Source organism: Ricinus communis, chromosome 4, assembly GCF_019578655.1.
Source record: "Ricinus communis isolate WT05 ecotype wild-type chromosome 4, ASM1957865v1, whole genome shotgun sequence".
Classification (NCBI taxonomy): Eukaryota; Viridiplantae; Streptophyta; class Magnoliopsida; order Malpighiales; family Euphorbiaceae; genus Ricinus; species Ricinus communis.
This window is the reverse complement of record NC_063259.1, coordinates 21,421,359-21,435,361: the sequence shown is the minus strand read 5'-3', so window position 1 is coordinate 21,435,361 and position 14,003 is coordinate 21,421,359. Positions and strand designations below refer to the sequence as shown.

The 14,003-nt window shown below is 30.3% G+C and overlaps 1 protein-coding gene across 2 annotated transcripts; it reads left to right on the top strand.

Annotated features, from left to right (window-relative positions):
- Positions 1-5,807: 5,807 nt before the first annotated feature.
- On the top strand, positions 5,808-12,378 carry LOC8265520 (WPP domain-associated protein). 2 transcript variants are annotated; one of them, XM_015721781.3, is made up of 6 exons: positions 5,808-6,146; positions 6,811-9,355; positions 10,500-10,626; positions 11,192-11,293; positions 11,617-11,690; positions 11,888-12,378. In XM_015721781.3, the coding sequence occupies exons 2-5, from the start codon at positions 6,936-6,938 to the stop codon at positions 11,677-11,679; spliced, it is 2,712 nt and encodes a 903-aa protein (XP_015577267.2). In that variant the 5' UTR covers positions 5,808-6,146; positions 6,811-6,935; the 3' UTR covers positions 11,680-11,690; positions 11,888-12,378. The 2 variants fall into 2 exon arrangements, with proteins under 2 accessions (XP_015577267.2, XP_002523187.2); XM_002523141.4 differs by having other exon boundaries at positions 5,809-6,146; positions 11,870-12,378.
- The last annotated feature ends 1,625 nt before the right edge of the window (positions 12,379-14,003 follow it).

Sequence of the window (14,003 nt, the reverse complement as noted above, 5' to 3'; positions counted from 1 at the left end):
TTTAATTTTAATAAAACACTTAATTTTGTTTATTGATCATGGGTAAATAAATAGGTTATGGATTTGAGTTATCTCGATTTGGATTGCAATTTATTTGGGTAAACCAAAAAGTAAATTTTAGGTGTAAATAGATACTTTAGACGAGATGTGAAAATTTAAATATTTTGTTTAAGGCCTTTTTTAGTTAAAAGAATCTCATAGTTTTACAATTTTATTTGAATCTTATTAAAATTGAAAGAATTTAATCAATATTATGAATCTAATAAATAGAATTTTAGATAGATTCTTATTTATACCAACAATAGGATGCATGACAAAAAGCTGGGCAAACCCAATCAATCGGAAAACCAACAAAAATCTAACTGAAAAATTATTTAACGGAAATAGGTTTGATTCTAATTTTTACTTCCAAAAATATTTGCTTAATAATTAATAATTAATCAAATTGATGAATTATATCTTTACTATTAATTTATTATATATATATATATATAGTTCTTTCATACTTTTTAAATATTTACATTTTATATATTTTTTAAGAAAAATATTTTTTGTAAATAATTTTAAAGATCTTCATCGACTAAATAAAAGCTAAAAGACCAAACTCATTTTTTTTTTGTATTTCTTATTATTAGTTGAATGATTGATTTTTTTATTAACCAAGTTAATATTTAAATGAATATTTGGTTTAATTTTCAGTTTAGAAAAATAAAATTTTTAATTTTTAATTTTTTTATGAGCTTTATTTTATTTTTTGTAAACATGGTTAATTGAACCGTACTGGCTACTATTAAATAAATAAAATTTGAAGTCAAAAATAAATTTTACAAAAAATGACAGCAGTCATCTAAATTAATCACAATATAAGAGTTCGAGCCTTATTTATTATGATTATTTACACATTAATTGCAAAGAAAATATATATTTTTTATTTCTCAATCTTACAATATTTGTTCTTTTTTCTTGTGAGGGTGTCAAACTTACAATATAGAATTTTGTCAATGATTTTGTGGAGTGACAATTTATTCCATAACATTGTTTTATCCAACCTAGACCTGTTCATGGGCCGGGCCTGGGCGGGCTCGGGCTGGGCCTGATTTTATTTTGAACAAGCCCGAGAATTTTTTTAATATCTCTCAGTCCAAGCCCGAGCCTGAAATTTTTTAAAAAGTCCGGCCCGGCCCGACCAATTGGTAAAGTTGTAAATACGGATCGGGTCTGGGCAGGTTCGGGTCGGGTTTGGGCTGGTTCGGGTCAGGCTTGAGTTTAGTTTTATTTAAATATATTATTAATAACAATAAAATTATAAACGGAAATAATAGGTAGCTAAGTGGTATATAACACTTAATTATAAGTTGAAGGTCACAGGTTTGAATACAAGATATGATATTTTTTTTTTCTAACTAAACTAGACATCGGGCCGGACTTGGGTTTTTATGGAAATCCTAAGCCCTACCGAAAAGTCTGGGATTTTTATGAGTTCGGGTCGGGCCGGGCTTGTACACAAAAATTGTTGTCCAAGCCCGGCCCGAAGAGTGCGGGCCGGGCGGGTATCCAGGCCCATGAACAGGTCTAATCCAACCTAATAACAAGATGGGCTTGAATGCGGACTTCAAGCCCAATCCTACTGGGCCAAACTTACTTCCAAAAGAGACTGTTCATCCTCTGGGTTTTGTATCGGCTAAATAAACCTATTAAATAGATGAGCTTGAACGCATACCTCAAGCCTAATCCTATTGGGCCAAACTTACTTCCACAAAAGGGTATTTATGGGCTAAATACATAAACAATAATGCATTTGGCCCGTCTTGTAACCCAAATTGTTTTTTTATCCTTTTTTTTCTTTCTTTTCAACTAGATGCCAAGGCTAGCTATACAACAAACGGTACTTATATTTTTAATATTACTTGAGACAAATGGATAAGTAAGAAAAAAAGAAAAACACCATAGTTTTGCCTCCAAAAATAACTTCTCCAGTAGGCGAACACATTAAATATTTATCTAACCCGGTAAATCCTTGAGCAGATCCCACGTTAGCCCCAAAACGTTGATCTCGAACTAGAAAAGTAAAAGCTTGAGCTTGAGAAGCTTCTAGTCTAGTAGGCCCGTAAAACTCACTAGGGTAAGCGGTATTATTGAACTAGACAAAGCAACAAGCAATGAAACCAAAAACGGGTAAAGCACCTAAACTATAAGACAAGTAAGCCTCTTCAGACCATACAAGTGCACGACGAGCCCATGCAAAGGGTTTGGTTAAGATATGCCATATTCCACCTAGTATACAAATGGAACCTCGATGCGAATTTGACACAATATAATAAATTCCTTTTCTATTTCTATTTAGACAGACTTATTCTAATTGAAAAATAAACAACCCCTTTGCGGGCTCCATAGCAAGAAATGATATATTCTATTAAAAATACTCCTTCGCGTAAATTGCTTTGAATAGGTAAATCGATAATTTGTTCTTGTGGATCCGACATTAATCCTCTCATACCTACTAATTGGTGTACTTGAGATATATGTAGTTTTATTTTTTAATAATTTCTTTAAATATGTGTTCTTTTAAGATTAAAAAAAATCGTCATTGTAATTTTTGATAAAAATAAATATTTTACTATTAAAAAGTTCTATTCGCAAAGATTTAACCATATTTATTTCAACCAGTTATCATTATCATATTTTTCGTATTTGATAATGTAAATCTAGAGTCTAACAACTCCTAACATCGTTGTTTAATTATTAAATTGATTTTATGTATTAGTAATTTTTTTATTACAATTTGACTGCCAAATAACAAAATTACAAAGCGTTATGCTCTAAATTTATACTATCATGCAGGGATATCATGATAATAATAGTTGATAATAGTGAAAATGATTGAATCTTTACAAACTGAAATTTTCTAATAGTGAGACGATTATTTTTAAAGAAAAGTTGCATAATCCATTTTATATTATTTCATCTTTTACCTATTTGATGTGCCATATAATACTTTTACTGTTTTACATATATTTTTCCTATTATTTTAAAAATTAAAAGTTAGTTTTATAAAAATACTAAATGTCATATTAGGTGGGCAAAAAATAAAATAAAAAAATGAGACATTTAACATTTTCTTATTTTCATCACGATCCATAATCAAATAGTTTTGTTTATATAAAAGAATATATTTATAGTAAAAAAAAAAAAAAACTATAAATTGGTCTTTTGTACATTTTCTTGTTATAAAAGCGATAGATACTTTCAAAAATTAATAAATGTGGTTGAGGAAACTCAAAATTAAAGTATCTTAATTTAAAAAAAATAAAATATAAAAGAAAAAGCTTTCAATGGTGGATAAGATGTTAAAGTATTAAACCGGTTGAGGTTCGAAGAGAGTAACTTCTAAAGAAACTTCCACTTTGAAGGCAAGCTAAGTCCAAGAATAAACCCTGTGCCTAACCAAATCATTTTACAACTGAATCCCCAAAGTCTATTATTATTGTATCATGTCTAAATTATTATTATTATATAATATATATTTATATATATATATATTATATAATGTTATCAACAAATAACCTTACATTAATTTTTTCCAATAAAAAGCATAGGTTATTGAGTTTTCATGAATTGATCAGGTGAGTTGATTCAGTTTAAAACAGATATAAACATTTAGGTTGTACATTTTTGTTTCCTTTAATGATCTGCTGGTGCTGTGCTAATTTTTATTGTATCTTAATTATTTAGAGGGTGTAAATAACATAATAAGGTTAATAAAGCTTCACTTGGTTCAAAATTTTAGAAATTTAAATTCAGCCTAAACTTTGTCGGATTTTAGTCTTTTTTAATTCGAATTTGATATTTTTCTAAATTTTTAAATAATTTTATAAAAATATTATGTACCACGTGAAATGAGTAAAAATTGAGATAAAAAAAGATGAGATGTTTATTATTTTTTGTTATAATATATAAATTATATAATGAGAGTTACTCTCTCTTATAACTTATTCATCGTAGAACTAATAATGTTATTAAGAGATAATATAGAAAACTATTTTATAGTTATATTATTTGATAAGTTAGACTTTATGGTTTTCTTTTAAACAAAGAGAGATAAAAGTATTTTATTATTAAAAAATCTCGATTTATAAGGATTTAATTATTTTCGCTCTAATCAGTGGTCATTATTATATTTAAGAATATAAATTTAAAGTTTAATAACTCAAAAGTCATTATTTGACCGTCAAATTAATTTCATCGAATTAATGATTTCTCAAATTATAATTCAAATAATGAAATTATAAGTTGTTAAGTTTCATATTAATGTTATAAAACATGAGCAACTTAATAGTGATAGCTGATCGGAATGAATATAGTTGAATATTTACAAATCGAGATTTTTTAACAATAAAATATCTTTTTTTATTGCGATCTGTAACCATATATCTGTATTTGTTTGAAAAATAATATATTTTAAATTGTCGAATGATAATTCGAAAGAATTATGAAATGATATAAAATAGGAGGGAACCCATGAACTTTGCAACAATTTGTAAAAGCAAGAAGAATTGTGGATGAAACAATCCTACACAGCTATTTTTGTCTTTGTGCTCTTTAGTGAGTAGGATTCCAGAAAGGATTTCTGATTCTCCAAACCTTTGTTTCAAAATTGTATCCACCAAAAGACAAAGGTTTAGCAAAAAGTAAAAGGCAACAAATAAAAAAGAAGGAAGGAAACAGCACCATGATGATGATATGAATGATTATTAAATTAAAAGCAAAAGCAATTAATTTTATGATTAGTTAGATTTGGCAATCTCTATTAAAATATTATTTAATTATTTTCACTCTAAGTTAATCATATAGTAATTTGATTCCCTTTGACAGAAAATGATAGTGGGTTTTCCTTTGCTTGCCCCACTTCCTCTATACCTTACATTCTCATTGCTTTATTTCCTTTTCATGGCCTGGAAAATCACAGGAATTTTCTTTTTTTAATTACTTGTTTAAAAAGAATAGAGAAAAAAAAAAGAAGCAATTCCCATCTCTAAGGAAAAGGAAAAAATATTTAGAAATTATTTATTAAAATTGCATTGGATTCTTAACTAATATTATGGGTAAAATTTATAGTGTAAATGAAAATTAATTTTTATATTAATAAATAGAATAATTCCAGATTCGAGATTTGTTAAAGTAAAAAAGAAACGAATATTTTTAAAGCAAAATCTAAAGTTAAATTATTTTGGTAGTATGGATTGAAAGTGTCTCATAAAATATTGCTAAATGAATCTAAAGTTCTATAGTACAATTTTTCTTGTAAATATGATTTTATAGTGTAAAAATCATCATTAAATAAGAAGTTTCATAGAAGGAATATATATTAATGTACATACATAATTAAAATCACTTTTTTATGATTAGTTGGAATTGGCTATTGGTCAAATGTTATGAGACATATTACAATCGCTTTTTACATATATAATAGTAAGTAAATTTCTTTATAATATTTAAAAACTTGTCTTTTTATAATATTATACTTTTATGACTTAAAACTGAAATTGATATAATATAAGTTCTATTTTAATTTATTTAAAATTGAATTTTTTAATGATTTAAAATTAATTTTTTTTTCTTAAATTATAAAGATGCATTAAAATTTGTAATTTTATTCAAATTTAGATATATGTATTTATTTTTAGGCTAAGTTTCTAGATACACCTAAAAGAAGACATTAATTCAAGAAAAATAATACCCCTACCAACTTGGCATTTTTGGCATTATAGAAAATAAATAAAACTAGGGTGATAATTTTTTTGTTTTAATAGAATTTTATTTCCATAAAGAGAAGAAAATCTGATATTCAACCGAAAGTCAAGATGGCAAACAACGTAAATAAAACGTTTCTTAAGGGTCAACGCACTTTCCTGTTTCAATCCCGCTCACCAAAATCCGCCATTTTTGCCCGAATTTTCTGTGTCATAAAACACAACGGAAAAACAAAAACCCTAAAAACCCAAAAAAATTAAAATTAAAAATTAAAAATTAAAAACCGCACACAGTACAAAGGCACAATCTTTTTTCCTTTGAAGCGGCTTTTGGGACCTAAATTCAACATTCTCCTACTGCTTTATTTCTAATCAATTCCTTCTTCTTTCAAACATGTAAGTTTTCCTTTTTTTTTTTTTTTTTTGTGTGGGTGGTGGTACTGATTTAGTTTCGTTCCTTTCTGTTTACTTGCTCATTTGAAGTGTTAATTAAGCTTAAAGCTTAAGCAAGTTTACTTATGAGCTTACTCATGTATTTATTTATTTTTATTTTATTTCAGTTAGAGTTTAGGCTTTATGTTTTTGAGCTGATAAAATGAAGTAAAAAGGAAAGAAATTAAATACTTGACAATTTTGATCTTTGTTTTGGTTTCTTTTCAGTGAAATTTGGTGCTTTGAAGTGTTAATTTGTGTCTGAGCAAATAAGTTCGTAGCTTAGAATTTAATGCACTTTATTTTTGGCTTAGTTGTTAATTCACTTAGGATTAAGGCTTTTTCCTTTGTTGCTACGAACGCTTGAAAGGTTTGACCTCTTTGGTATTTTTGTTTTAGTTTCTCTAGAGTTATAAAAACTCAACGCCAATATTAGCTAATTGTTGTATTAAACTCAGTTTAGCCTTATGAAATGTTCAACACTCCAAGTTTCTATCTTTTCCTTTTCCTCATGTATTTCTTCTGCTACAAGTTGAGCAAATAATTTATTAGCATGCTTGTCCTGTGATTATTGATTTTCTGGGTCAGCCATTACAACTTTCTTTTATCATACTTTGATGTTTGGCAGATTCTCCTGTATTCGGCGAATGATGTTATATGAGGGGAAGCTGTTTAATTAAGTGCATGGGTAATATATTTTGTTATTTTGCATTGCCACTTTGAGTTTTGATGGTGGTATTTTGCTGCAAGTAAATGGAGAGTCAAGAGATTTTGGAGAGTTCAACCAGTATGGATGCTAGTGTCAGTTCATGCAATGGCGGTATGCAGCAGTATGGTGACTATGTTGAGGAGAGCGGGAATCTAGATGTGGACTTCCTTAATGATTTGGATTCTTACTGGGAAGATATTAGGGATCGGCTGACTGTATCAAGAATGGTTAGTGACTCAGTCATCAAGGGTATAGTATGTGCCGTTGAACAAGAGGCAGCGGAAAAGATTGCTCAAAAGGAATTAGAGATAGCTAGGTTAAAAGAGACATTACATCTTTACCATGTGGGTATAGATTGTAATGAACCCATGGGGCATTTAAATATGTTCAATGAACTAAAAATCATGAAAAATGTGCTTCATTACACCGATTCAGATTACTTTTTAGAGCATGAAAGATTACAAGATTCTTTACATGACCTCATATTTGCTGCTAAAGAGCAGTTTAAAAAGCTGAAGAAAGAAATTGAAAAGCACAAATGGTCTGAAATTGACAAGATGAAAGGGTCTGAAATTAATAAGTTCAAAGGTTCTGGTTCTATTAGGAGGAATGGTTCTGGTTCTCAGTTGTGGGGATTGAGTGGTATTCTAGAGGAAGACATGCCTGACAAATGGATTGATGTTGATAGGACACTTGATGGTCTTAGAACTTCTCTTGAATCTATTTATGCCCAAACAGAGAAGGGGGTTTGCTTGTCTAAGTCATTGCTCTCTGACTGGCAGAAGGACAGGGAATTTCAAGCAGAAATTGAAGGATCAGTGATGACGAATTGTATTCGGAGTCTACAAGAACAGTTTGAACAGAGACTCTGGGATCAAAATTCTCAATCTTGTGGTAATGAAAGTGCACAATGTCTTGAAAAGATAAAAGAGCTCTCTAGTTTATGTCAGGAATTAGATGCCATCTCTAAATCATTATCTGTTCCTGAAAATGGACAGTTGATTTCACATGGGTCCTTGGAGCACCGGAAGGCTTCAAGTAACCATGTTTCCTCAGCTTCACACTGGGAGGGAAATGGCAAACATGACGAATCAATAATTGTTGTTCCAGAAAATTTGGATCATTCACAACTAAAGCACTTCACAAAAGATGAATTATTTAATTATTTTAAAGCTGAGATGACTAAAATGAAGAGACAATATGAATTAAAGGAGCACGAAATGACAGAAGAGTATTTCACCCTCAAGAGGGAGTACTTGAGGGAAAGGGGGTCTTCTTTGCCAGTGAGGAAGGATAAGGAGCTTGATACACTGAAGAAAAAGATCCCAGAGGTCATTCTGAAGTTGGATGGTATTCTTGCAGAAAATGAGAAACTGCCATCCTTCAGTAACAATGGAGATTGCCTTGATAATTTGAAGGATAGGCTGGAATCTCTTCGTTTGGAAAATCACCAACTAAGAGATTCTCTCGCGGATAAGAAAAAAGAAATTAAATGCCTTTCCTCGCAAGTTTCTAATGCTTCAGATAAAATATTAGAACGCTCTTTGGCTGAGGAAAACTTGTCCAAAATGCTTGAAAATCTTAAAAGCGCTCTGGAAGTTTCAAGGATTCAAACTGCAATCAGTGATGATCTGTTTAAATTCCTTCTCAAGGAGGTCGTTGGACAGATGAAAGGCTTCAGTGAAGAGTTAGAAATGGAGATGGATATCATGCAGGGAATATATAAAAATATATTAAAAGAAGCCGCTGAAAATGCTGAGCCTACTAGCACGCTAAAGTTTGATGATTCAGTAATAGAATCTATAATCATGCCAGGGTTATGTGAAATTGTTCTTAGAGAATCTTTCAAGGAAGCTGAAGAGAAAGCTGTTACCTGGAACCTGAGATATATCAATGAAAATGAAGCTCGGGTGTCCTTTGAGATGGCGGCACTGGAAAAAGAACAAGCACTGAGATTGAATATTGCAGAGAAAGACAAATTGGAGCAAGAAATGCTTTTACTAAGGGCAGTTATTGATGACAAGACCAATTTGGTGCTGGAAGTAACAGGAGCATTGGCACAAGAGAAGGAGAAATATGAGTTGGCTTCTCAAAAGCTTGACAATTTAAGGGTTCAGACAATGCATCAAAAAGAATTAGTTTCAAAGTATGATGGTGAATTACAGATTGTCAAAGATGATTTGGATAAGGCATTAGAGAAAATTAAAATGGATAAAGGGGAGATTTCCAAGTTGAGAGAGCAGCTGAAGATAGTAACACAAAAATTAAGAGAAGCTATTGAGGAGAAAAATGTGCTTCTTTCTGTATCTCAAGAGCATCAGAATACTTTAGTTTTGGTTGAAGCAAGAGAAATAGAATATAGGAAGCAAATTAATTCAACTATTATTCTTGTCCAAGAATTGTCAAAAGCTGTTACAGATTTTGAATGCAGAACAACCGAAGATCTTAGAGTGAATAGTTTGAGGTACTAATTTTTTTCTTTGCCAATATAAACTTATAAGGTTTTTCTTTGTTGTTTTGTTTGGAGATATAGCTGCCTGTTGGTCCAACAAAGACTATACCTGCTTAATTAAGTCTTATAAAATGTCACTGGTTTCTGATATGCTAATTTCTTATGTGTATAACTGTGCAAAGTACAACATGACTAACTGAGGTCTTTTTCTTAGGGAAGGTGGAAATATTAGATGTAAATCAATCTGTATTACCTGATAAGGCTGATATCCTTCATAAAGTTTTATTAAGATGAAGAGTGTGGTCTATCCAAGTGTCTCCTGCATTTAAATCTTGATTTGTGTTCTCAGTGATCTCTTTCTAAATAAGTTTTATGAGAAACAACATTCTGTTGATGTTTGCTCTATTAGCTTTGTTATTCTTGGAGTTCTGTATATACTCTCGAGTTGTTGCTTGAATAGCGAAGTATAAACATGCTGCCTTGAATTGTTGGTTGGCCGTGGCATAGGTAGAATGAAGCTGGATCTTGATTCAAAGCATATCTATATCGAAGTTGGTATTCTGGTGCATTTATTATCATAAATGTTACTACGGCTTTCCCTAAAAAGATCAATTTTTTCTAAAAGCTAGCTTTCCAGTAAAATGCTTAATGTTTATATGAACAGTTCAACTGTTCTCAACATTTTCATAATGTAAATAACACCGATTTTTCCTAGAGTGTTACTGATTAAGACAGCTCTCAATTGATGAACATCCTCTTTAGCAACTCAAGTAGTTTGTTGCTCTTGGCTTCCATTTATGTGCCTTCCACTTTGTGCTTATAATGCCTAAGTTTTCTTTTGGGTGATTTGTGTCTACTTTTGGCTTCTGATGTATTATTATTTATCCATGTTAGGCGATTAATGGTTTATGCCAAACCATGGAAGTTAGTTTTCCTATTTTATTTTCATCGGACCTCCATGCTATTCGTTGCCTTCTGCTCTTTTACGTGTCTCAGAGTAGTTGCCTGAACGGATTTTAGTGTTGCAATTTTGAAATTCATCTTTATTTAATTATTCAGCTTTAACTAGAAATCAGTTAAAAGTTTCTGCATTGGAAATTGGGCTAAGAGTTTATTGATAGAAAAAATAATCACATTTCCATGGCTTCTTTTCCAGGTTGGAACATTTGAGTTCTCAATTGAGTTCTCTTGTTCAGGATGCTAATAAACTTAGAAGAACAGGGTTGATGTACAAGCAGAAGCTTGAAGTTAGGTGTTCTGATCTTCGAAAGGCTGAAGCTGAGGTATGACAGATGGCACATATTAATGTTTTAACAGAATGATGGGTTTCAGTTTGATAATTTTAAATTTTAGCCAAAGTTGCAGACCATGTCTAGAAATGTGGTTGCTAGTTTGTCTGATGTAATTGCAAACTTGTTATGTGACTTTTCTAGTGTGTCTAATGAGCTATCCAATACATACGTAGTGTGATTTTCTTTTATGTATCTTTTTGGTAAGTTTTTTTTTCTTGGTTGGTTGTTCTGTTGCATGACTTGTTAGATTATTTTGGTGAAAGTGGCACAAAAATTATAGTTGAGAGGACCGGAGCTTTTATGTAGTTCACAACATTTTGGACTGCATATGTTGGGGATGAATCCTAGAATTAGCTTTTAGTAAGAGAAAGCAATCCTAGAAATACAAATAAATTTCTGCTAAAATCTGGTGCTAAATCTGATCTAGTAAGAAAAGGTGAATAGACGGATATATGACCAAGGACAATCATCTGTTGTATATTGTTTTTACTGTTTTTGAATGTTCTTGTCACTGTTACATCTCTCAATTTGTTTAACAACTTTCCTTGAATCTTAGGTTGATCTTTTGGGTGACGAGGTGGATACTCTTCTTAGCCTTCTTGAAAAGATATACATAGCGTTAGATCATTACTCTCCGATATTGCAACACTATCCTGGAGTAAGAAGCTTCTCTTTGTTTGTTTCACTACTAATATATGTTGAATTATTTGATGTGCATGCCTTGAATATATGCGCGATTGAATTATGTTATTTCTTGGAGATGTTAATTATAGATAGGAAGAGAATCCTTTTTGCAGTTCCCTATTTTTATGCCAAACCAGGTCAAGGATATAAATTATGTTTATTTTGGCAGGTCCTGCATGGTTAATAATGCAATAGTGCTCTATATTTCCCTTCAGCATGTATATATTAAAATCTTTTTTATAGAAAATAAATTTAAATCCATCTAAGCATCTTAACTTTCATTTTTTGTTGTTACAGATTATGGAAGTTCTGAAGTTGGTCAGGAGAGAATTGAGTGGAGAATCTGTAAAACCAGTTTGATCTGCTTTTTGGTAAGATAGTATTTCCAAATTACTGATTGCATTGTCTAATGTTTAATCATTGGCAGAATAAGGAAAATGGTGCCTTGCTTTATATCCTGAGTTGCTATTGTAACTTGGTATTCCATAGATTTGCTTCAACTAATAATTATTCATGCATATTACTGGAAATTCTCCTAACTATTCCACAGACCCTTTTTGTTGAACAGATTAGAGCTGCAGAGATGCTTTTGGTATTTCTGCAGAATCTCTATTAGTGGAGGGGTTCTCCCAAACAACTTGATGCCCCTGTGAACAGACTTCTCGCAAAGTTTGGCTAGAGAACATATTATTGTGTGTTGGCCCTTTTTGTCCTATTGCAATGAAAACTTTAAAGATAAAGCGGGAGAAAGTACAGGCACAGCAAGTTGGAGAAACTTTTTGTTTTTGTTCATTTTTGTATAGGACAGTCCTGCTTTTCTAGTTTTTAAAGTTTATAGGGTCTCCATGAATCACAAGTTTGTCTTTTTGTTCTTCTTTCACAAAGTTGCTTATTAGGTTAATAGAAGCAAAGGGATGTGGATATCCAGGAAACTACATATTGGCAAAGATTTATTTATTTACTTTTCCCTGTATCAAGCTTTCTCCTATTCTATCCATAGGTTTAGCTTGGAATGTATAGTTACTTTGACTGTCAATGAAAGAATAGTACTCTTACTTAGCATTGGTAGCAGGAAGGGGTTCAATTAGTATTTCCTGTTTGCTGTTTTAATATATTTTTTGAATTGAGGAATGATTATAACAAGTAAAAAGAAACGACTTGGAAGAAATGCTGTAATTTTAACATTTCAGAGGTAAGACAGAAAGAGAGAAGCCTCCTGATGGATTCTGTGAGAGCTTTAAGCCATTAGAATGTTGGCATGAGTAGCATGGATCAGGAGTGTCACTTTAAAAGTACGTTTTCTGTTAAAGTTTCATGACAATGGGGTTGTCTTCTGCAATTATCCAAAAGCTCCAAAGGTGGAAGAAAGAACAAAAAATATATATAGAGCTCGTGCCCATCTGTGAAGAGGTTGCAGCAAAAGTAAACAAAAAAAGGGGTAGGAAATGACAGAGGTGGGTCACATGACACTTGTCAGGAGCGTTTACTTTACTTTAAAAATTCAAGGTCTCAACTTCAAGTATGTATTAAATAATATTTTACTTTTATAACGAGTATAAAGAGATAACTATTTTATTACGTAGTTTACTGGTTCATTGATTCTGGCATGAATAAAATTAAAAACTGATTTAAAATTGTTAAAAGTGATAAAATTTAGAAATTTTGGATAATTAGACTTCTTTTTCTACTATTAAATGGACCTAAGGTCTAACCACTGACCGATTTTGATAGAAGAACATTTCACAATATAACAAACAACATTGCTATCACATTAATAAGGATTCTATGTATTATGTGAAATATAAATCTCTTGATGATATTGATATATAGTGATAAAATAGATCTCCAAATCTTTTAAGACATGGCATGTGACTATGGTAGGGACAATGTTCATGTTAGGTTCAATTTTGATAAGTTTGATAGAATTATTTGAACTAATATTTCAATATATTTTACCTTCTAAATTATAAGGGTGTAAATTAGTCAAATTTTATATATGTTTTATTGTTCTGGTTATAAAATTTTAATTTATTCATTTTTATTTTTATTACAGTTATAATTTTTTCATGGCTCGTAGTTTTTGGAAAAGAATATAAATATTTAAAATGTAGAGACTCTATTTGAATTTTTATTTAATATTATAAGCTATGATATTATATTATTTGAAGAAATTATGCATAAAAATGGATGTTATTTATTAAATCATTCTGAATAACAATAATATCAGAATATGTAAAATTGAACATTTTATGTCCAAGTAAAAATTTAAAATTTTATTTTTTAAGCATATGATTTTTAATTTCAAAGCAGCATATCAATTACATGCCTATTATTTAAGTAGAAAGGACTTTAGATTTATTTAACTTAATAAAAACCAAAAGCAAATTAAGAGCCAAATTAGATTCTCATAGATTTTTGAGGGAGCAATTTGATGACAACAAAATCAAAGTTCAATAACTTTATTTTACAATGAATTATAAGATTATATAATCATATTATTAAATTTAGTATTAAGATCTTATGATTGTGAAATGGTTCAATAATTTTATATTTTTATACATATTTTTAAGTATTTTTATCATAGAAATAATTAGATCTTCAAAATCTGCTGTATGGTGATATTCCCTACAACTTATATCAACTTACTATGCGTATTAATATGGCAATATAACATTAGAATAAGT

What these genes read in the sequence shown, in the direction of transcription:
- LOC8265520 (XM_015721781.3), top strand. Translation starts at nt 6,936, where the DNA reads ATGGAGAGTCAAGAGATTTTGGAGAGTTCAACCAGTATGGATGCTAGT. An exon ending in CTTAGAGTGAATAGTTTGAG is followed by an intron (nt 9,356 to 10,499) that starts GTACTAATTTTT and finishes CTTCTTTTCCAG; the next exon opens with GTTGGAACATTTGAGTTCTC. An exon ending in TTCGAAAGGCTGAAGCTGAG is followed by an intron (nt 10,627 to 11,191) that starts GTATGACAGATG and finishes CTTGAATCTTAG; the next exon opens with GTTGATCTTTTGGGTGACGA.